Below are 23,949 nucleotides of genomic sequence, written 5' to 3'. Positions count from 1 at the left end.
TTTGTGAGTCTGAGAGCGGTCTCCCCCACAGTCTGTACCCCCTTCTGTCACCCCCACCCTCTCACAGACCCCAGAGCCAGGCGGGAGTCCCACCCATCCTCTAACTCCTAACCCTCCAAGGTCATTTCCAACCACACATTTTTTTTTCCAGGATCAATGGTGTTTTATTTGTAGCCATTTCCATTGGGAGCGCAATCTCCCACAGGCCGTTCAAGGTCAGCCATGCTCATCGCTGCACTGCTAGTGAATTGTATTCAGGAGTGTGCTCCCAGACCACCTGCCCCACCCCAGCCTGAGTTAGTGCAAGGGGTAAATCCTCAACTCGAGATGCCCACCCCCAGGGTGCAGGCTTGCCCAGGAAGCTATGGGGAAGCCCCCAGCACTGCCTGGGGGTTATGGACTTGGGGCGTACCCTGGGCAGTGGCTAGACTGCCTGCTGGGGTCAGAACCTGGGCTGGCCTGCTTGTATGTAGACAGGGTACCTACCCCAGCCTCCAGCCGCACCTGTGGACCTGGAGCAGGGTAACCAAGCTGGGGAAGAAAGGCCTCTGCCCTTCTCTTTCTTTTAACACATTTTGACTATAGGGGAGCTGTCACCTTCTTGCCTCTGGAAAGTGGCCTGGCCTCGCATATTAGCAAGTTACGTACCTGTGAGTGGCAAAAGCTCTCTGCTATGAATCGAGAGGGGCCACACAGACTCTCTGGGGTATGTGGCATCAGTCCAGGCCCCGAAGGGCTCACTGCATGCTGATGACCCAGTTCCACCTGCACCAGCTCCTGTGGCCCTGCCCCACACATCCCAACTCCTCCCCAGGGGACCCGGATGCTCCTTCCGCCTCCTGAGCAAGCGGCCTGATGATGAGAGGTCATCACAAACTCAGTGCCTGTTCAGAGAGAGTCCACTGACTGCCTCCCTGCCTGGAGCTTGGTACCATGCTAACCTAGCAGGTGACTTCAAACAGTAGCAAGTGTGGCCTCTGCTCCCCAGGGGCTCTCAGGCTTGGTTGAGGGATTGATTGGGCATCCTGCGGAAGGCCCTTTTTGTTTTGTTCTGTTTTTCATTTTTCTCTAGCTCCACCGTTTTGGTTTGTGTCCCCCTTCCACTCTGACTTACTCGGGGCCCTTCCTGAGGCGGGAAGGGCTGTGGGGTGGGAGGCAGCTTTGTTTTGGCTCCGGGTGGCAACTTGTCTCTGTCAGGGCTGTGGTGTCAGGGTAGGAGGTCGGGGGGCCCTGAGCTCTGCACCTACCTCAGCCCACTCCTCTGGGCCGACCTGCCCACCTTTGCCTAATTCCTCCCGAACGTGAGGTGAGCAGGGCTCGGGCGACCCCACCAGGGAGGTCCCTGCCGACTCCTAGATAACTTCACTATCAGTGGTCACTTTTCTTTCACCTTCACCTGGTAGTTTGAAATATCATCTTTTCTTGTGCTCAGTCAAGAGTTTGTTTGTTTATTTTGATCGTATTCATTCAGTTCCAGTGGCCCCATCATGTCCCACCCAATCCGAAATCCAGTTTGGTAAACGACTCCCCCCCACCACCCAATGTGAGGGAAGTGGTTCAGATTTTCGGACTACTTTATTTCAGGGTGACATTATGGGTGGGCCCACATATCAGTCTTAGAGCTGCTGAGCCCCCTGGCGTGCCCCCCCAAACCCCATCTCCGGCCCCAGCCAGGACCCCTTACTGTACTTTATACTTGCCAGTTTATCCCAATCTAGTTACGTGAGCTCCCGATGCTGGTGGTGAGTGTGAGAAGTCATGTTTCTGTTGTCTTTTCTCTTGCTTGGTTGGGGCTGCGGTGAGAGAGTGTCTCTGAGGCATACTTTCCCGCCTCTCTTACACTAGGATCTGCACACCTCCTCTCAAACACTCTTCTGAGCACGCTCAGCGGGAAGGTTTGTCCACACCTATTAATCCTCTCTCAGTGTCCAGCTTCCTGTTAGTACCAGCTGGTTTGCATGTTTTTGCTTGTTCAGATGAAACAGTTCAAGAAACAAACTCATATCCAACTCTCGAGAAATGTCTTTTTTTGTACAATTTCGTTTTCGATTTTTTTTTTATTAGTTACAACTCCAAAACACCTGTTGTCCAGTAAAACATTTCACACCTCCCTGCCTGTTCTTAGATTGTATGTATCTGTGGGACTGACTAAATGCATGCACTGTAGTCGATGTACCGGTAGCTGTAGCTGTAGTTGTAGAACATGCATTGTTGAGTTGATATTACAGGGTCTCCAACGGCTCGGCCTAGCACAGCCGTCCAAAGGATAGCACGGGGACCAGGAAGAGAAGGGGCTCCATATTTTCAATGTTGCCAAGGGGCTTGGATCCATGTTCTCGCCATCAGCCACCACCACCTCCCCTCACGCTCCCCACTCCCCCAGTCCAGAACTGGGTCACCACCCTCAATTGTAGCCTTCCCAACTGAGATCTGTTTCGAATGGTCCAACTTCAGTGAAAGAGAATGGAACCAGGGTTGGAAGGAGTCTCCAAGTTCTTCCTTGTTCTTGTGTTCTTCATACTGTTCTTGAACAGAGCAACGGATCTTTTCTTGTTTCTTTAGGTTCACCAGTGAGCCTCCCTGAAGGCCCTCTGCTCCTTGAGTTCTTTGTGAGCTCCCTCCCAGCCTTTCAGGGATACAGGTCCAGGTGGAAGCCATGTCTGTGTGGTCTGCTCCCTGGGTGGAGGGACATGAGACGTGGTAGGGAAGGGATTGAGAGCTCACATCCTGCAAATGGGGCATGCATCCACAAGAGGTGGATGTTGACATTGGCTCTTAGGTTTGGTGAAGGTGAGGGAGGCCCGTGGGATGAGTGGCATCCTAGTGTGGAGATGACAGGCACAGCTTCATGGGAAGGGGAAGTGAGGAGGGCTTGGAACATCCATAAAAGAGCCACCTGCAGTTTCCCTGTGTCTCCCCAGGACGGCCTTCTGGAAGGGGAACAGGCACAGTCCTGCAGTCTCTGCCCTCCACTCAGGGGCATGTGTAGTCAGCCATCTCACACTGTCTTTCCTGTATCTGTGGTGACAAGCCAGAAGGGAATGCCAGAGATCTCTTAGAGCTTTTGGAGGTGCCTCTCATCTTCACAAGTTGGTGTCAAGTAAGGTAGTACTTGCCCCCTGGAACCTGCCCTTTAACTCAGGGTGGTCAGTGATCCTGACCCAATGCTACAGGAGGGATCTGCACCTTTAGGGTGTAAGTTATGTATTTCAGGAGACAGAACACAGCAAAAGGTCACAGAGCCCATGAAGTCCTCAAAGAATGTGTTGAGATAGAGTGAAATGTTAGCTCCATGGAGAGAAGCCACACTGCCCTGGCTGTCACCTGCGGAGTCAGGATGCGCAGGGACTGCTGGATGAGGGCACTGAGGCCCCAGGCAGAGGAATCTGGAAAGAATTCTTCTCCTGGCTCTGCCTGGGGGTTGGTGGCATGAGGGAAATGACCAGGATCATTAGTCTTCGAGGCTGCTGCAGATGTACCCTGACCTGAAGTGGGGAGCTGGTAGCGGAAGACGGAGAGCACAGCGCCCCTCCCAACTTGCCTCAATCTTCTGTGTGGCTCTGGGGAGAGGCTTTGGAAAACTCTTCCAATTGCTGGAGGATCTGCTGCTGCTGGGGTCTATTGTAGCACCAGCTTCAGGGTTCCCAGCTATTGCTTTCAATGAGCATTTATTGAGGATTTGCTGCAACTCAGGAAAGAAGAGACATAAAGACAGAGAGCTGTTCTTGCCTTCAGTGGTCTGGGAACCCAGTTGTGTTCCCTGAAAGTCCCTATTGTAGGAGATGATGTGTTGTTTCTGCCTTGATAATGTCCGCTGTTGGCTTCATTTTAAGAAGGGAAATGGATACTTTTCATTTCTGAAAGTGGCTTTCCTGTACCTCATCAGCAAGAAGGAGGGATGGGAGGTGGGGACCCAACCAGCCTCCCTGTGCGGGCAGCAAGCGTCCTGCCGACTGCGATACCAGGATGGCCCATCTGAGGGCAAGGTCACAGGGACACCCTTGAACTAGGGTGCAGCCACATGTGTGGCTATGGAATAGAGCCAGCACAGTGGACCAGAGGAAGAGCAAATCTGTGACCATTAGGACCAGCTGCTGCAGCCATCCAGACCTACCCAAAGTCTCTTACCTGAACAGACATCTTTCAGTCTACAGCCTTTGGTTGTGGGGAATGGCACCTTGTATCCCAGTGGGTCGTTAAAATTTTCATTTCTGGGAGGGCCAGGACTTTCCACCGTAAAGAGTCCAGCACTGGATTTCACTAACCCCAGTGAATTTATAAAAATGTGCACAGGCACCCGCTGCTGACCTCAGCTTCATTCATTTTCCCAGGGCTTTTGGACCAACCCTGTTCAGGGTAAAATACATCGACTCCAATCAATAATTTTGTAATAGAAATACTGTGCACTTGATAAATCAACTCTAGTGCAATTAGTGACTCGCCTTGCAGCCCAGATCTAAGTATAAGTTAATCCTAAAGTGAATGGAGTGGGGGAATGTTCATGGTCTTTTAAATCAATGGGCGACACATTCCTGCCTCCTCCCCTGAGCTCATTGGCCTTCTCCCTCACGCCAGCTCTCAGGAGCCCAGGCCCAGCTGTCCAGCTCTGTGAAGCGAGGAGAGCACATGAGAGAGTGACCAGGAGACCTGCTCCTTGCACCCCACACTGGGTCAGGATACTATTGGGTCCAGGAAATCCCAAAAGCTAGTCAGCCCCTTACAGTTGATGAGAACCATCAAAGGACAAGCCAGGACCTATCATGGTTCCTTATATTTCTGCAGAGTTTTGATGATCATACAGACACCATCACATAGGTTGCCACAGCTCTCCCCTGAGGTAGAGAGGAAGGCAGAAGTTTGGGGCTTGGTTTTACGTGAGAAAGCTGAACTGCAGAATGGTTGTATGACTAAACTAGAATCACATGCCTAGTTACTGCAAAGCAAGACTTTGGTCAAGCAAACTCTGGATTTAAACCCTGGAGAAAGTAACCCTGTGGTGGAGCTATGTTGGTTTGTGAAGGACTCACCTGCCACCCAGACACCTGGCACAAGCAGCAATGAAGGCCATGTTGGGAGTGCCCAACTGGCCTTAGGTTCTGGGTCAGCTATGACTCCAGCCTAAGATCTTGCAGTCCAGTCTTTCAGGCAAAGATCCCAGAACTAGGCCTTGCGCACATCTGCCATGGAGTTTTTTAACTCCACCAAATATTTATCGAGTGTATAACAATTATTATTACACATGGCAGGTACTTTCCTAGGCCTGATTCAAGGGTACTTTGGACTATAAGAGAAGGCCCAACTCAATGTGGTTAAATAGTTTAGGGATTTGTTTGCTGATATTCTCAAAAATCCTTTGAAGAATAACCTTCATGTGTAGATTGTTCAGGATCCTTTTTCTGTAATTCTCTAAGCTTTGCCCTCTTCCAAACTCCCATAATATCTTTATGTTGGTTTCCCTCATGGTGGCAAAGTGGCTACAGCCGTTTCTTGCATCACACTGTCCTATCTAAAGAAGAGGTGGTCAGATGGTTCAGAATTCTAACAAAAGTTCAGAGCTTAGTGCTGCTTGTCGAAGGCCTGGGTTACAAGAACCAATCATTGAGGGATCCATCTCCCTCTAAATTGAGTGGCTCTTACACTGTGATGGGGGGATGAAATCCCAAAAGAAAACTTGTATTCTGATAAGAGGGGGAAAAGGAAAATGGTGTTGAGGAGATAACCAATGGTGTCTACCACAGCCAGCCCTGAAAGTTCATGGATGAATTCAAGCACTGTCCATGACCTTGAGGACCCACCAGCCTAGCGTGGAGACTTAACAGGTAACCAACAACACTATGATGCCACAGGCCCAATAACATAAACCTGTCCTATGTACAGAAATAGCACATAGGAGGAAGTGATCAGCTTTGCTTGGGTGTCAGGGAAGGTTTCACAGGGGAGTGAACATTTCAACTGTCAGTGGACAAATGGGAGCTCCCCAAAGGGCCAGGGGGGATAGCATATTCCAGGACAGTAGAGTGAATTTGAAGCCCAGCAAACAGTTTAATTCTGGTTGGAAAATTAAATAAATTAAGAGAAGAGAAGCAGATACGGGCAGAGCCCACAGCAGAGAGTCCTTTCTTGGTACCATGCTAAGGAGCCTGGAGAGGCCTGAAACCAGGAAGTGACATCAGATTTGCATGTTAGACAAGCCCTGGCATTGGTACCCAGGGAGATTGGAGAGGCAGAATTGGAGGCTGGCAGACAAGTTAGAAATAATTCATACACATTATAAACACCCGATACAGGTCAGTGTGCAAGCACCCAGTGGGCAGTGGGGCTTTTGCTCTTCCCCATTAGATGATTAACTCTGGCCCTTTGGCATCTGGGGTGAGATGCCGGAGAATTATATGACATGGTCTTTCCAAAGCTCCAAGTCTTCTGAGGAAGACCAAGTACACAACTGATGTAAGAGCCAGCTTGTCATATAGGTGGTCCCTGCAGGGCCAGGGCACACAGATGGCAGGGAAACTCCATGCAGAAGGTGACACGTGGCACAGACATTGGAGGAATTTAGAGTGGGAGTAGAGACAACAAGGTTCTGGGTCACCTTGAGAGCCAGATCAATAGGGTCACTTTGGCAGAAAAGGGAAGTCTATATTCTTGATAGGAGCAGAACCTAGGAAGGATAGAACCATCTAGGGAAGATGACCTGTGTAGCAGAACCAGAGAAAACATCTTGACCCCCTTAAACCAGGGGTCCTGGGCTGGGCTTGTAACCCAGAGCAAGAGGAGAGGAGTGAGGCATTGAGAAGATAGACTGGAGAGCACTCTCTGATGGGGACTCTACCTTACTTTCCCATGAACCCCTTTTTAAAACCATGGTAGACCTTTTTTAAATTATCTTTTAATTTACTTTTTGGAAATGGAACCCAGTGCCTCACACATGCTAGGAAAGTGCTCTACCACTGAGCTGCATCCTGAACCCTCCCGTAATCTGCTTTGCTTCTGCCAACAAGTTGTTATTCATTCTGTGCCCATAGATGTTGGTTACCATTCCTTGGCTCACATAGCAGCCCCTGCCCTCGTCCTTCCTGCCGGTTCATTTCCCTCTATCTTTGTTTTTGCTTCCTCAAAATCTGACTCAGACTGCCAGAAAGCCACACCTGGTTAGCCCTACCTGGGCATCCTCTCCCTCTTGCTTCATGTCCTAAGTTCTTTTCTTGCTTGGTTCTTAATGACAGGTGAGGTTAGAAGTCCTCTAAAGACATTTTACATATATCTCAGGGCAGCAACAGCCTTCCCAACCCTGTAAACCATCAGTCCTCCAGGAAGCAGAGCCTAGAGCCTAGTCCTTGTTCTTAGCATAGATAAATAATGAGTATGCAATTAGAGAATGCAGAAAATGATGGGGCCCTTTGTTCCTGGATGTGTATTAATATTAATAAAAGGAGGCTGGGCCGATAGCTCTGTGGCAGAGCACTTACCTGGCGCATGTGAGGCACTGGGTTTGATCCTTAGCACCACATAAAAATAAACAAGTAAAATAAAGCCATGTTTTCCATCTACAACTACAAAAGAAAGTTTTTTTAAAAAACTTAGTAAAAGGTCTCCCTTTTCCAGTTTGGGAAGTGGGCAAATAATATTTTTGAGCTGCTATGATTGGCTGCTGGGATTAGGTCTGTCAGAGGATGGCAGAGCCATGATTATATCCACTCCGTGGCATGGAATGGAGGATTCTGGCCAGCATCTTAAAATTCACACCTGCCTGGGCAGTCCTTAAAGGAAAGCTATCTTGAAAGTGGTTGATCGAATGCTAGAGACACTTCCCAGCCAATTTCAATAAAATGCTGATAATAGTAATATGTTAATAAAAGCTCACCTGTTATATGAAAGCAAGGAGTACTATACCAATCTCACCTGCCTTATCCCAGTTAATTCTCATAACACCACGAAGTAGGCACTATCATTCCCATTCCCTTTTTATTGCACACACACACACACACACGCAATGGGGATTAAACCCTAGTGTATGCTAGCATTGAACTACATCTCCAGCCCCCTCCCCGCTTTTTAAAAAATTTTGTGACAGGGTTTCGCTGTTGCTAAAGCCGCCTCAAACTTAATGATCCTCCTGCCTCAACCTCCCAAGTTGCTGGGATTACAGGCATTTGCCACCGTGCCCAACTCCCATTCCCATTTTAGAGATTAAAACTGCAGCTTAGAGAAGATAGTATCTTATCTGAGGTAGCAGAGATAGGATAGGATTTGAGCCTCAGTGTGTCTCAAACACTATCAGCAGATGCTCTGCTGTACCAGCTCAGCAATGCCTGAACAAGACTGCAACTTTAAAACTGCACGAAAAAAAAAAAAAACCTACAACTGTTCCCAATTCTTAACATCTTTAGGAGAGAACCCCAAATCATTTACAAGTGGCTTCATAAGGCATTATAGGTATTTTTTGCACCCGCTTCTATTATTGCAGACTTAATGCCATGATTCTGCCTGTCCTTCTTTGGCTGACATTTCAGGTCTGACTTCTGGTCCCTGAATCCTTTCAGACAAATGGCAGGCAGTGGAGGTCCAGAGGAGGCGTGGTTGGGTAAGAGGGAGCTTAAGGAATTATTTGAAGGGAACCTTATAAACTCAAAACAAGGCCAAAGGAAGTTAGCCACAACCTAAAAGAAACCAGGGGGTGGAACCTGGGAGGGATTCTCTGGGAAGACAGACGTTATCCGCAGGGAAGAGTCAACATCCCCTTAGATACACCGCTGCGAGGGCTGCATCTGGAGGGTCGCTGGGAAACACAGCCCAGCCCTAGCGCTGGGAGGCGATTGGCTGCCCAGTTGCTGGGGCTTTGCTTTGGGCCAATGGTGGAGAAAGGGGAGGGTCCACAGGAGGGTGCAGCGGGCTCTTCAGCCAATCATTCTGCAGGGAGGCTGGATTCCTGATACCATGGTAACAGCGAGCACGGGTTCATTTGTTTTGTAGATGAGTAATTACTACACAATTAGAGAAAGCTAAAAATAAAGGGGCCCTTTGTTCCTGGCTACTTATTAATATTAATAAAATGGTCTGTCCAGGTCTGTGATAAACAATGCAAACCTGGGTGCCTGTGGTAAAGGCTAACGTGGCTGAGAAAAGCTGCCCAGCCCAGCTTCCCTGTGCATTTCCCAGCCTGATTCCCCAGCTCTGCTTCCTCCTCTTTCTGGAAGTTATTTCTGAAATTAACCTGGAGAGGATGGACTTTTTCCTGAATTTGGGGAGAAGAGCTTAGCATCACAGACTGCAATCCTCACACAGGATCTGCAATGCCCTGGAATCAAGAGGTCAGTAAGGCACGGACCCAAGCCACACCCTCTTCCAAAGAAAAGACCCGAAGTACAGCAGCAAAACCAGATAACATGGACCAATGTTGGAGGAAGCCCCTAACCAATTTTGCTGTTATGTTCCTGCCACGTTTTTCTTCTGGCTGTTGTCTATTGAGCTCTACAAGGTTCATTTGATAGTCTTTTAAACACCTTCCACTGAAGTAGTTCCCAGTCTTTTCTCCCTGCCCACTTGTCTTGTAAAGTGCATTCAGTTCAGGTTGGGAGTGACATGCTTGGGATTAGCCTGTGTTTAGGGATTGTCTTCACTATCCATGTCCTGACCTTCAAGGTCCAAACAGCTGAGAGGCTTCTCTTCCTTACAACCCTTCCCCCGCCTAGGGAGAGAGGTTGCCTTGTAGATTAATCCAATAAGGATGAAAAATGGCTTTAAGAAAAAAAAAAGCAGGCAGCATAAGTGCAGAGAAAAAGAAGAAAAAGTTGGGACATTTCAACTCTACAGCTCTGTATTGCTGCTGTTTCCAAAGCTTCCAATTTCTTGTCCTTGAGGGTGAAATTAGTGGCAAATGACAGTGGTTTAAGATCTGAGAGGAGTGAGTGGGGAGAAAGCCATGAGCTTTCAAGTGACAGGAAACTTGGTGGGGATGCACTTGAACATGGTCATGCATTGTTTAATGTACAAGGAAATGGGAGGGACTGAATATTTCCAGAATTGTGTGTATCGCTTTTAAAATCTCTTGTCAGATTTCCATCATTAATTGCAGTTGATTGAGACTTTTAGGATTTGGCTGTCATTAGTAACAGTGGACCTGTTAGCTGAGCACGAGCACATGTCTGTAATCTCAGCTACTCGGGAGTTTGAGGGAGAAGGATTATAAATTCAGACCAGCCTCAGTAAATTAGCAAGATCCTGTCTCAAAACATAAAAAAGGGTGGGGATGTCACTCAGTGGTAGAGCACTACCATTGGATTCAATCTCTAGTACCCAAAAAGGAGGAATAAAATGGGCCTGTTAATAGTTGGTGATGAGCAAATCAGCCCTGAGATTGGAGTCAGTGCAGTAGTTCTGAATTTTGCTTCATGTTAGAATCACCTGAGGAGTTTTTTTAACTTCCCTGTATCCAGGCCACACTTTGAAGCCATCAAATCAGAATCCGTCAGGGTGGACCCCAGGCAAGTGCAGTGTGTAACCACAGGCTCAAGTGCCACCTGGTTCTTGCTGAAGGTAGAGCTTCACATCATCTCTGTGACTGTCGCTGGCACCCCAGCCTCTTCTTGGGCCCAGGGCTCTCCCGCCTATCATGGGTATTCACAGTAGGGCCAGGAAGACCACGTCCAGGATGGGCTAAGGTATCTTTTTTCTTATGTGACTTCCCTGCTTCTCTTGGGGACAGGCCTGTCCTGGCTGAAATTAGCAGCATTATACACATAGAACAAGCAGCCTGATAGAACCATAAACAGGGAAGCAGCCGGCCTCCTTGACTGTCTGACGAATGGGGCCTTTTGGTAAGGTCGGAGTTTGTTTGTTATTAAAGACCTAATTAGAAACATGAGAGGGAGCTGAATGGCTCCATGCTTGGCTAATTAGTGACATGTATGCACCCGCTTTGAACTTCAAGGACACAGAGCTATTAGTGCTTACATCAAAAATGGATTAAACTCCTGTGCCTTTATAATCATTAAAGACGGGCTGCTCAAGTGGAAAGCCTTTTGTACAGGTCCTCAAGGGGCTGTCCCCTGGGCATCCTCCCCACCCTACCCCCTGGCTGCTGGAGCCCAGGGCAGTGAGTTGCTGTTGGTTATGACTTTCCAGTCTGGCATCCTTTGAAGCCACAGCTTCTAGTAAATGTTGATCAGTCTTAGGGTATTCCAGCTCCCCACTGGACTTGCCCTCAGCAGAGTGGAGTGGTCTTTTGACACTTGAGGTCAGCCCTCTGGGTGCTCCACTGGGTCCAGGCACTTTCAGGGAGGGGAGCAGGAGTCCAGGCTAGTCCAGGGCTTACATTCCCTCTCACAGTGCCCTTGCCCATCAATACTGACTGGGTGCTGCTTTGTGCTCCGAAGCTCATTGATCCTTGGGATGTGACACAATGCAGGTCAGGTCTAGTCCTCAGCAGAGATAAGTCCCCTTTCACATTTGGCATATACTACCCAACTTTGGAGAGTCCCCAGTCTGATGGGGAACACATCTGCACTACCATGGAGCTCCCAGTTTGGAAAGGGTACAAGGCCCAAGCCCACTCCAAGGTTGTCCACACCAGGGTTGAGAAGTTGATTCCTTGCCCTCAAATTTGCCATTTCTCTGGAGCAAAGAAAGATCCAACTGAACAGAAGAAATGTGTCCATCTGTGATCCCAGGAGGGACAGCTCCCTCCCTGTGTAACACAATTGCCTTCACATTAGAGCTGGGTGCAGGCCTGTGTGAGACACTGGGTGGCACTGGATATGTTCCCTAGCTGCTCAAACCCTGGCTTTCCTTCTTTAACACACAGCTAATAAAGCCCAGCTTATAAGTTAGGTGAATGAAAAAAAAAATGGTGGGAAGAACCTACCGACAGGAACACGGAAGTGCCCAGTTAGTCTCAGTTGTCACTGCAGCGTGGCATCCTCTGAAGCCACAGCTTCTAGAAGATTAGTGCTTCTTGTCTCATTCACTTTCACCTCTCTTGTCCCCTGCCCCATGCTTCTTAACAGCTACAGGGTGACATCTGATTCTTATATAGTACTTCATCATGATGGAGAATACATGAGGCCCAACTCCTAAGCCTGTAGTCCTGGCCTTGGATTTCGTAGTATTTTAATGTATTTGTAGTACAGAAAATGTGTGCAAGACACAAACAAGGATCTGACCCCTCTGGTGGGGACAGGGATGTGGCATTAAGAGTGGGAAATACTGAGCACAGAGAAGATGGCTGGGGACACATGGGGCAAAGCCAGACTTGTTTCTTTTTGAAAGTTAGAGAGATGGATGTGCCTTGAGGAGAAAGGCAATCACCAGATCAAAGCAAGGGACATTCTCAGAACTGAAGTAGGACTGACCAGACTGTTCAAGAGAGAGGAGGGAGTTGTTTCCAGACACCATGCTCCCTATTTCCTTCTGCTTCTCAGGGCCCGGGGGGCTGGATGAGGAAGCACAGGCTCTGGGTCATCTCAGGTGACATGCCCAGCCATTGGATGGCTTAATGCAACAGTACGAGGGTGCTGTGGTCTCTGCTGGGTCTCCTTGTCTGCTACTCCTTGCAGCTTCTAACCAGTGTAGGCTTGGACTCTCAAGTCTATGAGCCTAGGGAAAGATGTAGCAGGTGTTCATGTTAAAACCCCACCCGCTTCAGCCAAACCATAAATGTTTGTCAGACAGTTCACACAGAAGGACAAGCTCCTGTGCCAGTGCCAGTCACAGACTCCATGATGCTCAGGCACCAGCAGGGCCTGGTTCCCTTTCCCTTCCCAGGGCCTCTTCCTTCTAGAACCCTGTAGACAAACTGAGCCCCTAGGTCCCCTGGGGGCTAGGAGAAGCAAGAACTTGAGTTTGACTCCAGAACCTTCTTTCTTTGCCCTCTTGATTAAAAAGCCTGGTTTCTGTGACTACTAGGCCCAGGTCCACTGAAGGATGCTGCATCCCCAGGATTTATACCATGAACAGATAACCTCCATCTTCCCCTCACCCACCTTCCCAGCCAGCCCACCCAGAACCCACTCAGCATGTTCTTTGTGAGCTTGAGACACACTCATAGGCCCTGATCAGAGCTGATAACAAAAAAGCACCAAGCTGTAAAGAAAAGGTTGAATCTCAATATAAAGTGCATCGTCCTGACCACAAAGCCTTCCTCAGATGGGTCCATTCTGCTCTGAATGTTGTGAGAATCCCCAGCTTTATGATCACTGTGTTATAGGAGGGCTTTAGAATTCACTGATAGTGAAGTTAGCTCTTGAGGGTTGGGTGAGGTGTGACTTCACCGGAAGCTAAGATCTTCCTACAAAAGAATTAGCCAACAAGTCTTAGGTTCTCATGCCTATCGGTTCACTACTTGAGACCTGCTGACATTGATTGGCAGGCATCAACACCAACCACAGTGGTCTGAACTGGGCTAAATTTCAAGAAAACAAGTGGAAACTGCGGTTGGTTGGCATTATTGTAACCACATTTGGACCAGCATACAACTGTCCTGTCAGCATGTGAAAGAGCAGACTCTCACCACGTGTCCCATGAAACATGCAGATGAACCAAGCATCAATGGATACACCACGACTGGCATGATATTCTCCCCAGGCTGAGTTTGCTCTTCTCTGTAACATACCTGTTCACATATGAAGACCATGGAAAATTAATACCAGCACCCTGCTCTCTTAACCACCACCACCTCCCCATTTGAAAGTATTCTTCCCTTTCTCGGTTGAAATTGCCTGAATTTCAGCAGAGCTTTAAAAATATATTGTGGATAAAATTGATTGTCCCTGCATCTGGGCCCCTGAACTGATTTGATTTTAATTTAGCGTGTCCTACCATTTCCCCAGGTTGGACAAATTGCTGGCCTTCACTGTCTGTCTCTCCTACCTTCAGGCTAAGCTCCGAAAGGAAAGCTGGAGCCAAGGATCCCTGGGACATACTGGTTGGGCAGACTTCTGCTTTGCTCTGCGTGAGACCCTCTGTGATCACATACAACCGAGTGTTGTCCTTCCCTTACGGGTTTATCTTTCCTTGCTGACCCTTGCCATTTGCCCATCTGCCTTCAGAGGATGCAGTAAGGAGACTACAGTGTGGCCTCTCTAGCTCTGTTCCCCGGGAGGGTCTGGGGCTGTTTAGCAGCCATTCTTCAGAGCCCTCAAGGAGTGGCTGATTATTGAGAGGGACTTATGAAGGTCTCTGATACCAGCATCCACCAGGCTCTGTGGACACAGCATCCACTGAGTGTCCAGTGTTGTAGGGGAATAGAGGAGGGGCACTCTTGCTCCAGAGTCCATGCCATCTGATCAAGGAACCTGCCAGGTCCTGCAAGAACCTTAACAACTCCATAGCCCACCTTGGGGAATTCCTTGCTAACAGGGAGACAGTCCTGCCACTGTGGAGTTTCAGGCCAAGGGAAATATAGAAGCACAATGTAGACAACATGAAGGCCAAGGTGAGTGTTGGAGGGGGGCCATGATTTAATTAGTTTCTTCAATTTCTCTAAAACAAACAAAATCCCTAAAAATCCAGTTTGATGGATTAACATGACCCCTGCCTTCTAAGAGTGTCACACAGACTTATGACCATACCTGCACTCAGTCATCCATTCCATTGGGAGATAGGGGCCAGGAACAGGGGCCATGATACCAGTCAGCCCAGACTCCCTTCTGCTTCACTCAGAAATGCAGAGTGCAATTAACTTTGTTTTGGTAGCGCGTTCCCTTCTGCCCTGGACCTAGAGAGGTTGGGTTCTCCGTTGCAGTGGCTTCGCCCTGAGCAGCATCATCTGACTGGGCAGGGAAGAGGTTCTGTCCTAGAAAAGTGGCAGGGGCCACCAGGGTTCCCTGCCTGAAATGAAACCTGGCAGTCGTGGATGATTCACAAAGCAAATGACTGAAATGTCTTGAGGGTGGCCATGCCCTTTGGGGAAATGTGAGACCCACCAAACCAGGAGCCTGGCCTAGGGCTGGAACTCAGTGGACCCCTGGCTTGTCACAGATATGTGGGCTGAGCTCATCTGGAGAGGATTTTGTCACAGTAGCATTCTCTGGATCATTCATAGTCTGGTTTTCAGGTCTTAGCACCAGAGGTGCCTTTCCAGGGGTAGCCCCAGGATCCTTGGCTGTAGCTTTTTGCCTAAGATATTTAAGACGGATATAGAAATGTCTAGACTTCCACACCGTTCCTAGACCTAAGCGAAGCTGTTCTGACTCCCACCACTTCCCTATCCTTAAGGATTAACTTCACTCTCAATCCAGCCCCTTCTAACCACAGGTAGGCAGAGCCACTTGCAGACTGTGACACACGTCAGCACACATCTCCCCCGGCTCTTTTTAGAACCCTGGGGGAAGGTACCCACAAGTTTCAAGTCTAGCACCAGTGAGTGTCTGAGCCTACAGCACCCATCTCTGTTAAGGTCTCCAGGATAAGATTCTTGGGCTTTCCTGGGTCAGCCATCAGGGCATTTCCTTGGTGGACAGGAAGCCCCTCCTTCTGGTCCATGTAAGATGCCTCCACCTTTCACTCAAGTGCATTTCCTCTTGCTGTCCTCAGTGAGATTTAGTGTCCTTGCTTCCCTCCCCCACCCCTGTAGTCCTTCCTTCAGGTCCAAGATGATTATATGCATGAAGCGGATGAATTGGATCTTTTTGTAAATCACCTCCTGATTTGTATGGCAAGTGGATTGCATTTTCCTATATCAGATTTTCCTAAATCTGCATATGGCACCTGCCTTGCTGGGCTCTGCATACACAACTATCTCAAAAATGAGAGTATTTGTTTTAAATTTGACAAGTCACAGAGCACTTTCTCTTCTTCACTCTCGCAGCAGCCCAGCGTCAGTCTGAATAAGGCAAACATCACTCACATTACAAACAATGGCATGGGCTGGAGGGGCTTGGACCAAGGCACACAGCTGGCAGGTTGGTGCCAGGGTCACACATGGGTCTTCTGACTCCAAGTCCAGTGCCCCCTTTCTCTACACTGTAGCCACCTCCTGAGGGTACTGCCTGGACTGGGAAAGCCCAGAGGATGCTGGGTGGTCGAGGTGTGAGGTTCAGAAGGAACTTGCCCAGGATTAGCTTGTTGCTATGGACACTGCCCAGAGCCTATGATGGAGGAATGAGCCCCCAAACGACCAGCCTGGTATAAGGCTCGTCCCAAGCCACTTAGCACTCACAGCTTATATTGCAGAAATGCCAAGGTGTTTGCAAGACATTGCCCTCTTCTGGGACAGGCATTATAATATCCAATTTATCGATCTCAACACTGTTTATTCAACAATATTTACTTCTTCCCTATATATACACATACACCATAGCAGAGCAGTGGACAAGGTGCCCTTGACCATTAAGAGTGATGTTCTGTCCTTTTTCTAACCTGATCCTAGTATATAGGACCAATTCTAGCCACGTGCTTGGAGGAAGGTGCCTTCCACCTAGGACACTGAGGATTGACTGGAGAGTGGCTTCTGCAGAAAGCACCCTCACGGCAGAGGCTGCTCAGCGGCAGGCATGCCCCCTGTCTCTCTCGGCTCCCCAGGAGAGGGGGTCCTCAGATGACCCCCTTTACCGTGTAGCCAGCCAGTGTTCCATATGTGAAATGACACTGACTTCCCGAAAGAAGAAAATCGCATTGTCCCTGATACTTCCCATATCTGACAGCAGGCACAGTCCTGACAAGTTTATGTGCTAAGTGTCCATCCTCATTCTGTCCTGCCAGCCAGAGCTGTTGTTTTTTGAGTCTTCCCAAAGATGCCTGGATTTTCAGATGGCTTGACTGGGGACTTGAGCACGCTCCCTGGGGCATGGTTCTTCTGCCACAGAGAGACAGAGGCAGGTGGTGACTGTGGAGCTTGGAGACATCTCTCCTGAGTGCCCAGCCCTTGAAGGTGCAGTTTCCACTGCCCCTGGAGGAGACCCGCCCACAGCTAGTGTTGATAGCCTGCCCATTGCGCCCTCTGGTGGGGACCCAGTGGCCCAGTCTCCCGCCCCTGGCTGAGGGATATTTGCAAGGTGACTTTGGGCTGGGACTCAGGCATTGTGATGAGCAAGTGCATAATAAAATGGGACTTGGGGGTTTAAAAGCTGCATTCTAATACAGCGCCTTCTCCACGGTGATTTTAGTGTCATTTGATGGAAGATGACTGAGCAGGGGAGGGGTGATCCAGACCGAAGATGAGCTGCTCATTATGAAATTCCCTTCAGGCCGACTCTTAGACACCAGGCCTCTGTGCACACAGGTTGCCTTCTGAGCTTCTGGAGGCGGGCATCTCTGGACAGCAGTCCTTCCATGGCCATGCTGTGTCCTGTCTCCAAGGCTCCTTACTCTGGCTGGATTAGTATCTAGGGCCCTTTTCCTGCCAGAAGGAGTCAGCACCAAAACCTTCCTCCTCTCTACCCCCTAGACAGGTGTTCCTGCCCAGCATCTTCCTGGATCTGCATCCCACCAGAGGTGAAAATGTTCCCCTTCATCTCACACTGTGCCTCCCCAAGCCCACCCCACCCTCTTACCCTAAGACAGAACAGGGGAGTTTGCTCTTTGTAGAGGGAGGGGTTCCAATGCCCGAGAAACCAGAAGTCCACTGTCTGAGGGCTGCGGGGGAGGTGTTCTACCAAGATAATACCGCCGTTTGAATATCTCGGCTTGATATTTGCCTTCGTGAGTGAGACGGGCCAAATGTTATCTGCAAGTTTAATCTTCTATATTCAAACATCCCAGTCCCCTTTGTCTTCCAGCACATTCCCAAATAAGCCATTGGTGCTTGCGCTAAGCTATAATTCTTTTTCTCCTTCTCTCTAACCTCTTCTCTCCATCAGCCTGTTTGTTCATTTATGGGCTGCAGCTTCGGGGGCTCACCTTGGGGCTTCCAGAGGCAACAGTTTCTATTTTCTCTGCTGAGTCCGGAGCCAGACTCAGCTTGGATGGGTCTCCTTTGTGTCTTCAAGTCCCCACTTGGTCTTTTGCCAGCCTGGCAGTGAGGGGTATCATCAGTCTCTTCCCACACCTGTGACAAGTGGGTGACAATCAATCCACTTGTAGCTTCTTCAAAGCCCCAGGAGAAGTGAGGGCCTCTGCACAGGCCCCCAGGCAAGAGCGACTCTGATGTCCACTTCAGATGCTCTTTCCTTTCTGCCCTGGAAGGCAGCTGTCTTGGACGGAGGGGATGCCGAGGGAGGCAGAAGGGAGAGGCGAGCCTGCAGCCTTGTGGAACTAAAGACGTCTAGGAGTGTGATGCTGAGACCGGCCACTCCTGCCAGACTGTTGCCCTAAAGCGGCCAGCCCCAGACTCACCATGAGGTTGAAACGAGAACTTAACTTTTACCATTAAAAAGAGTTGGTGATTCTTTTGTTTTGTTTTATTCCATTTTGGAAAAGAAAATGAAGTTTAAACTACTAAAGGGAAATAAAGATGAGATAAAATTAACCTGGTCGATAGACTGTGCCCCTCTTTGGGAAGGGCATGATGGGATTCGGGGGAGGCAGACTGAAGAACCTGAGGAAGCATCACGCTCTGCCTCCCCCCCCACCCCCATTCCCAGACACAACCTGCCACTCTCCAGGTGTGTGGGTGTCAGGTCGGTCCTCTGTCACAAAGGTGCATTCCAGGCTTTCTTTTTCTCAGTGTGGAGCTTATACCTGAGGATAACTAACAGAGCAGGCATTTCGGACAGATAAGCTTTAGCTATAAATTGGTTTAGTTGGTATGCTGCATTCATACTTCTTTGTCTTTTTTGTTGTTGTTGTTTAAACAAAAGGAAAAAAGGGTTTAAATCCCCCCCTTTCCTTCTCCTGCAGGAGGTGAGTGTGTGGGTGTCCTGTAGGACCATTGGCTCCACCCCAGCTTTAGCCCAACCTTCAGGTTACCATCCCCACCCCATCCCCTCCCTCCATCCCCTGCTCTCCACCCCAAAAGGGAACCCTCTGTCGCCATCATTACCGTTACGTTAAGATGCCCGAACTCTCCATGACATAACCCATCCTCCGACCACTTCAGTATTAATGACTTTCATGCAGGGATATAAATGGGAGGGGTGGGAAAGGAGGGAGTAGCCAGTGGGGAGGGGGAACGGGTGGGGGAGGGATGCAGAATGGAGATCTTTTTTTGTCTTTTTTTTTCCTTTAAACAAATTTGTCATTTAATGGATCCAAAAGAAAAGAAAGAAAAATGAAACATACACACAAAAAAAAATTTAAAAATCCCCTCCCCAAAGATTTTTTTTTCCTAGACACAAATTGCTTTGTTTCCTGTCACGTTTTAATATCAATATTAACACAATGTGTAGTCTAAAACTAGTTCCTTTGTAGTTTGCATGGGATGTGAATGCTGTCTCAACGTGCCCAAATCTAGAAGACTGCATGAGCGTCAATTCAGATGTGAAAAAAAAAAATCTCTCTCTCTCTCTCTCTTTCTCTCTCCTCCATATATATCTCTATTTCTATTGTGATAATTTGGTGGGCAGTGAAGCACCTCCGGTTGGTTGCCGTAGTGTGTTGAATGATCGTTTTTTTTCTTCTCTATTTTTGGAGCTCCAAGCTTCTTAGTAGTAGCCTGGGCTGAGTATTCTTGAGTCCCTGCTCATGTTTTCGCATGGCCTTGGTTGAGTGTTAGAAGTTGGGCCTCAGCTGTTTTTCTCGAGTGTTTGGCTTGTAATGATCGGTGCATGCCTGGCTTCTGGCCTCATACCCAGCTCTATTCTCTGCACACCAGTCCTGAATAGCTACAGTGCTCAACCGAATTTTGGCGCGCCCGCTTCCCCGGCAGGCTCCAACCCGGCGCGGCCCGGAGGCTTCCCGGGGGCCAACAGCCCAGGACCTGTCGCCGATCTCTATGGCCCTGCCAGCCAGGACTCCGGAGTGGGGAATTACATAAGCGCGGCCAGCCCACAGCCGGGCTCGGGCTTCGGCCACGGCATAGCTGTAAGTACCTGCCTTCCTGCCCTCCTGCCTCCTGTTACCTGACCAACTCCTTGCAGCCCATGAGTTAGGGGCAGAGGAGAGGACAGTGGGTCCCCATCAACGGTCCCGCCAGCTACTGAAGGCTGACGCTGCTCTGTCTAGACACATACCAAGGACCTCCTAAGTGGCCCGGTGATGAACTAGAACGTATGTGAGCAGTTCAGATTCATGTCACCACTCCGTCACCTTCAGCCCTTGCGACCTTGAGCCACTTACATAACCCCGTGAACCTCACGTACCTGGCTGCAGAACAAGAATAGTTTACCTCCCTCCAAACATTGGGTGAGAATGAGCAGAAACAGTGTGCACCCTGCACATAGTAGGTCCTCAGTGTCAAGCCACCCCCCTCACATCAGGGGTAGTCATCTTAGTCAGCAGAGTCCCCGACTGATGTCCATTGGCAGCTCTGGTACCTGGGAGTTGGTGAGGAGGGCGAGCCCCCTCCCAGGCCATTTCTTTTGCTAACATTTCTTACAATTTCCAGGTTCCAAGTAAGTTCCCATTTGCGTTCTTTAGCTGTGGCCCCCCCGAAGGCCAGATGCATTTGATATTTGTAATGCTCTGTGGTTCTATAATCTGACTAATCCAGGCAATGGAAATTTGCTTAACAGATTTGCATGCTGTTTTCAGATTGTATTGTTCTTCTCCCTCCTGGTGTGTGAGCATGAATGTGCCTGAGCCCCACTTGCTCGCTTCCCCTTCCATTTTGGAAACAGAAAACTGGCCAACCCCTGCCCTAGCCCGCCTCGGCATTTTGGAGGCAGTTTGGTTTTGAGCTGAGATGGGAGTGACTGCTGTCCCAGGTCACGTCCCTGTCAGACTTCACGTGTGGGAGAGAGCGGGCAAGCTTTGCCTTAAGGGCTACGCTGGGGAGAACAGAGCCTGTGCAGACAGTCTGGGGCACCAGGGCGGCCCCATCCATGCCCCCGTGCATTACACTTGTGCATACACAATCATACACACATTTTTCTCTCCCCATCTCTCTCTTTCTTGCACACACACACTCATCTGCCAGTCCTATCTGTGCTGCCTGGGTCCTTGTTCAGTTTCACTCCCAAGACAGTTTCACTTGAGTCAGTAGTTTGATGAGTCTAATCCTTTTGGATCAACTGGAGTACCAAATCCAGAATGTTATTATTCATCCAAGAGCTGCATCGACTTGAGGAACCGTCTATCACCACTTAGAACACGACTCATTTCCATTTTCAGTGTCCAGAAACATAGACCCTACTTGTTTTTGAAAACCTGAGTCTTTGGACCCGTATGCTGCAGTGATTTCTCTGAAAAACCCCACATAGCAACATAGTTTGTCTGCACTGGGATTTCTTCTCCCCAGCTTGAACCATTGGAACCCGGGACAGACACAGGTCCTTATCTTTGCTCTTTGGGGTCAGGGCCCCCATGCCTGTCATTTGGGGCATGAGCCCCACTACACACCCACCCCTTTGAATCTGGCTCTTGGTTTCCCTTGTGTAAGCAGACAGGCTGGGGTGGGGGTCATGGGGTAGGGAGGGACTGGAGCTGGAGAGGATGTCATCCTGGTCCCTCATGGCACGGTGTCTCAGAATTACATATTCATGCTGGCAACCACAGACTAGTCCTAGAGATAATTTTCTTTCCCAGAATATGACAATCTGTTCCCATGTATAGCGCACTGATGACCTTAACAATTGTGCAATTTTAGGGACCTTTGATTGCAACGGCCTTTACAAATGGATACCATTGAGCAGGTGCTTTCGTTGCCATCTCACTCTGAGGTATTACCGTCTCTGCCATGTGTCTCCACCCTGCCGGTGTGTCCGTACATGTATGTGCACTGGTCATACATGTATGAGCATGCCCTTGTCTCATCACATCAACATCTCTCCCTCCTCTTTCTGGACCCCTTTTCAGGCGGGTGGGGGCAAGAACAAATCCAGTCTTTTAATCTCTCATCCCTTCCTCCAGCTTTTAATCATGACCTCACCTTTTTTTATTCTCTCTTTTTTTTTTTTTTTTTATTTTGGGGTTTTTTGGTTCTTGAGTTGGTTCTTTTGATTCCACTTCTGTATCGTCCCTACCGTCATCTTTCTCTGTCTTGAAATACAATCAAGAGTGTGGGAAACTGGAAGGCGATTTCGTACTATGCCCATGGGGTGGGGGTGGAGGTAGGGAACTTCTGGACTTCTGCCAAGCCTGGGGACAGAGACCGGGACCATGGCCACTCCCGAAGGTCCTGTGAGCTGACCTTGTGGGTTGCTGGGCCCTTTCAGCTCTCCAGGGCTCTCTGGGGCTCAGCCAATGGGATTCATGCCGTCAAACAGCCAGACTCCATCTTTTAGTGAAAAGAAAACATTTTTGCCAGTAACTACTGAGTAATTATCCAGATTACCGCACAAAAAGCAAATTAAATTAACGACATCACCTGCATAACGTGGATTTGGATCCCTGCCAGTTTCCTAACCTTTTAAACTGAGCTCAAGTTAATTAAACATTTTTTTAAATCACTTTGATGGGGATATGGAGGGGGTGGGACAGAGGAGAGGGAGGTTGGGGCGGGCAGTGAGCAAGCCTCCTGCCACATTCTCCTCAAAAATGAGTGTCTGTCATTCTTGGGAAGAACTCCAAGCAGGGAGTGGGGTTATCCTGGAAAGCACTAGATGTGTGCTGCATTAGTACATGAGGTTGAGGGGAGTGGGTTGGAACACCAGCCGGTCTCCTTGAAGTGGGAGGGCGACAGCTGAGGCCTGAGAATGGGTTCCACTCGGGAAATCCTACTGGCGCACAAGAGCCTTTTGCTCTTGGAGTGGGATAGAAAAGGCCTGTGTTGGGTCTCTGGTGCAGAGTGATTGCTCCCAGCCCTGAGTCAGCCAGGACTGGGTCTGGTGAGACCAGCTGGGGACCAGGTTGAGTTAAGCTCCACAAATCTCTGGATTCCTCTCATGTTGCTGCTAAGGAATCACCTCAACTAACGCAGCTGCCTCTCTTAACCCAATAAGCCATGTGTGTGAATTCTCCCCAGCCCTCACCTCCACTCCCCTTCAAGCACTGACCCAGCCATTGCTGGCCAGAGCCAGAGGCCACTAACAGTTTGAAGGAGAGCTTCTCGCTACTAATTAAGCTGGGTTTGGGGGCCCAGAAAGGTTTCTCTGTAGAGCAGGGAGGACCGATAGATCCAAAGACTGGGGATTGAAGAGAGCTCCAGCCCCCACCCCCATGGAGTCAGATGAAGAGGGAATTAAACAATCACTGGGCTCCACAGAGCCTTGGCAGCCAGTTGCTGAGATGCTGGTGCTCCACCTTCCCTTCCTTTCCCAGGAGTGTGGACCTCCTCCCCCCAGCGCCCTCCAAGGGGTAGGGGTAGGCAGAAGTCAGCTCATCTCCCTCACCCAACTCTAGGACTCAGTTTCCAAAGAAGGCTGACGTAGCCAAGAGAATGGAGGCAGCAGCCTACCCCTTCCAGAAGGAACTAAGTGAGCCAGTCGAGTCACGGGATCACACCGTGGCTGTTGGGGACTAGCCAGATATACACTTTGTCCCCAGCAGAGGTGCCCTTCTGACATTTGGTGCCATCCATAAAAGAGGGGCCCAGACCCACAGCCAATTCAGGGCGACCCATTCAGCAAGTCTTTGAGTCCTGAACTTAGTTTTGGTCTTCCCAAGTGGGTTGTGGTGTACTTTGTTTTTTTTTAAGTATCCCAACCTTCAATCCTTTGGTATATAATATGAATTTTTTTAGTATACATTTGCACCTTCAGTTATCCATGGGTATCTACTAAAGGCAAAAGTTTTTCGTTACCACTTAGTTTTGAAAGCAAGTTTAAACTATCTGGTCAATGTGCAGTTGGACCAGCTGGCTGGAAGTCCAAACGCAACCCGTTAGCTGGCGAGACCCTTCCTGCCATAACCACAAGAAGCCTCCAGTCCTATAGCCCATCAGCGAAGGAGTCACGGAGCTGCCCTCGCCTGGGCATCAGGCGTGGCTTAGACTTCAGATTTCCCAGGCTGTGATCTCAGAAAGGTGTTAGCCCCCCCCCC

At 49.2% G+C, this 23,949-nt stretch overlaps 1 protein-coding gene across 1 annotated transcript in view; it reads left to right on the top strand.

Annotated features, from left to right (window-relative positions):
- The window catches only part of Msi2 (musashi RNA binding protein 2), a 371,527-nt gene that overhangs the window by 342,925 nt on the left and 4,653 nt on the right, over positions 1 to 23,949 (top strand). The window contains exons 12-13 of the mRNA XM_048788477.1: positions 19,685 to 19,893; positions 21,617 to 21,689. Coding sequence (XP_048644434.1) covers positions 19,685 to 19,893; positions 21,617 to 21,658 — 251 coding nt within the window. The 3' untranslated portion in view covers positions 21,659 to 21,689. The remainder of the gene's footprint in view (positions 1 to 19,684; positions 19,894 to 21,616; positions 21,690 to 23,949) is intronic.

This window comes from Marmota marmota, unplaced genomic scaffold (genome assembly GCF_001458135.2).
Source record: "Marmota marmota marmota unplaced genomic scaffold, marMar, whole genome shotgun sequence".
Classification (NCBI taxonomy): domain Eukaryota; kingdom Metazoa; phylum Chordata; class Mammalia; order Rodentia; family Sciuridae; genus Marmota; species Marmota marmota.
This window is presented reverse-complemented; position numbering and strand designations above follow the sequence as displayed.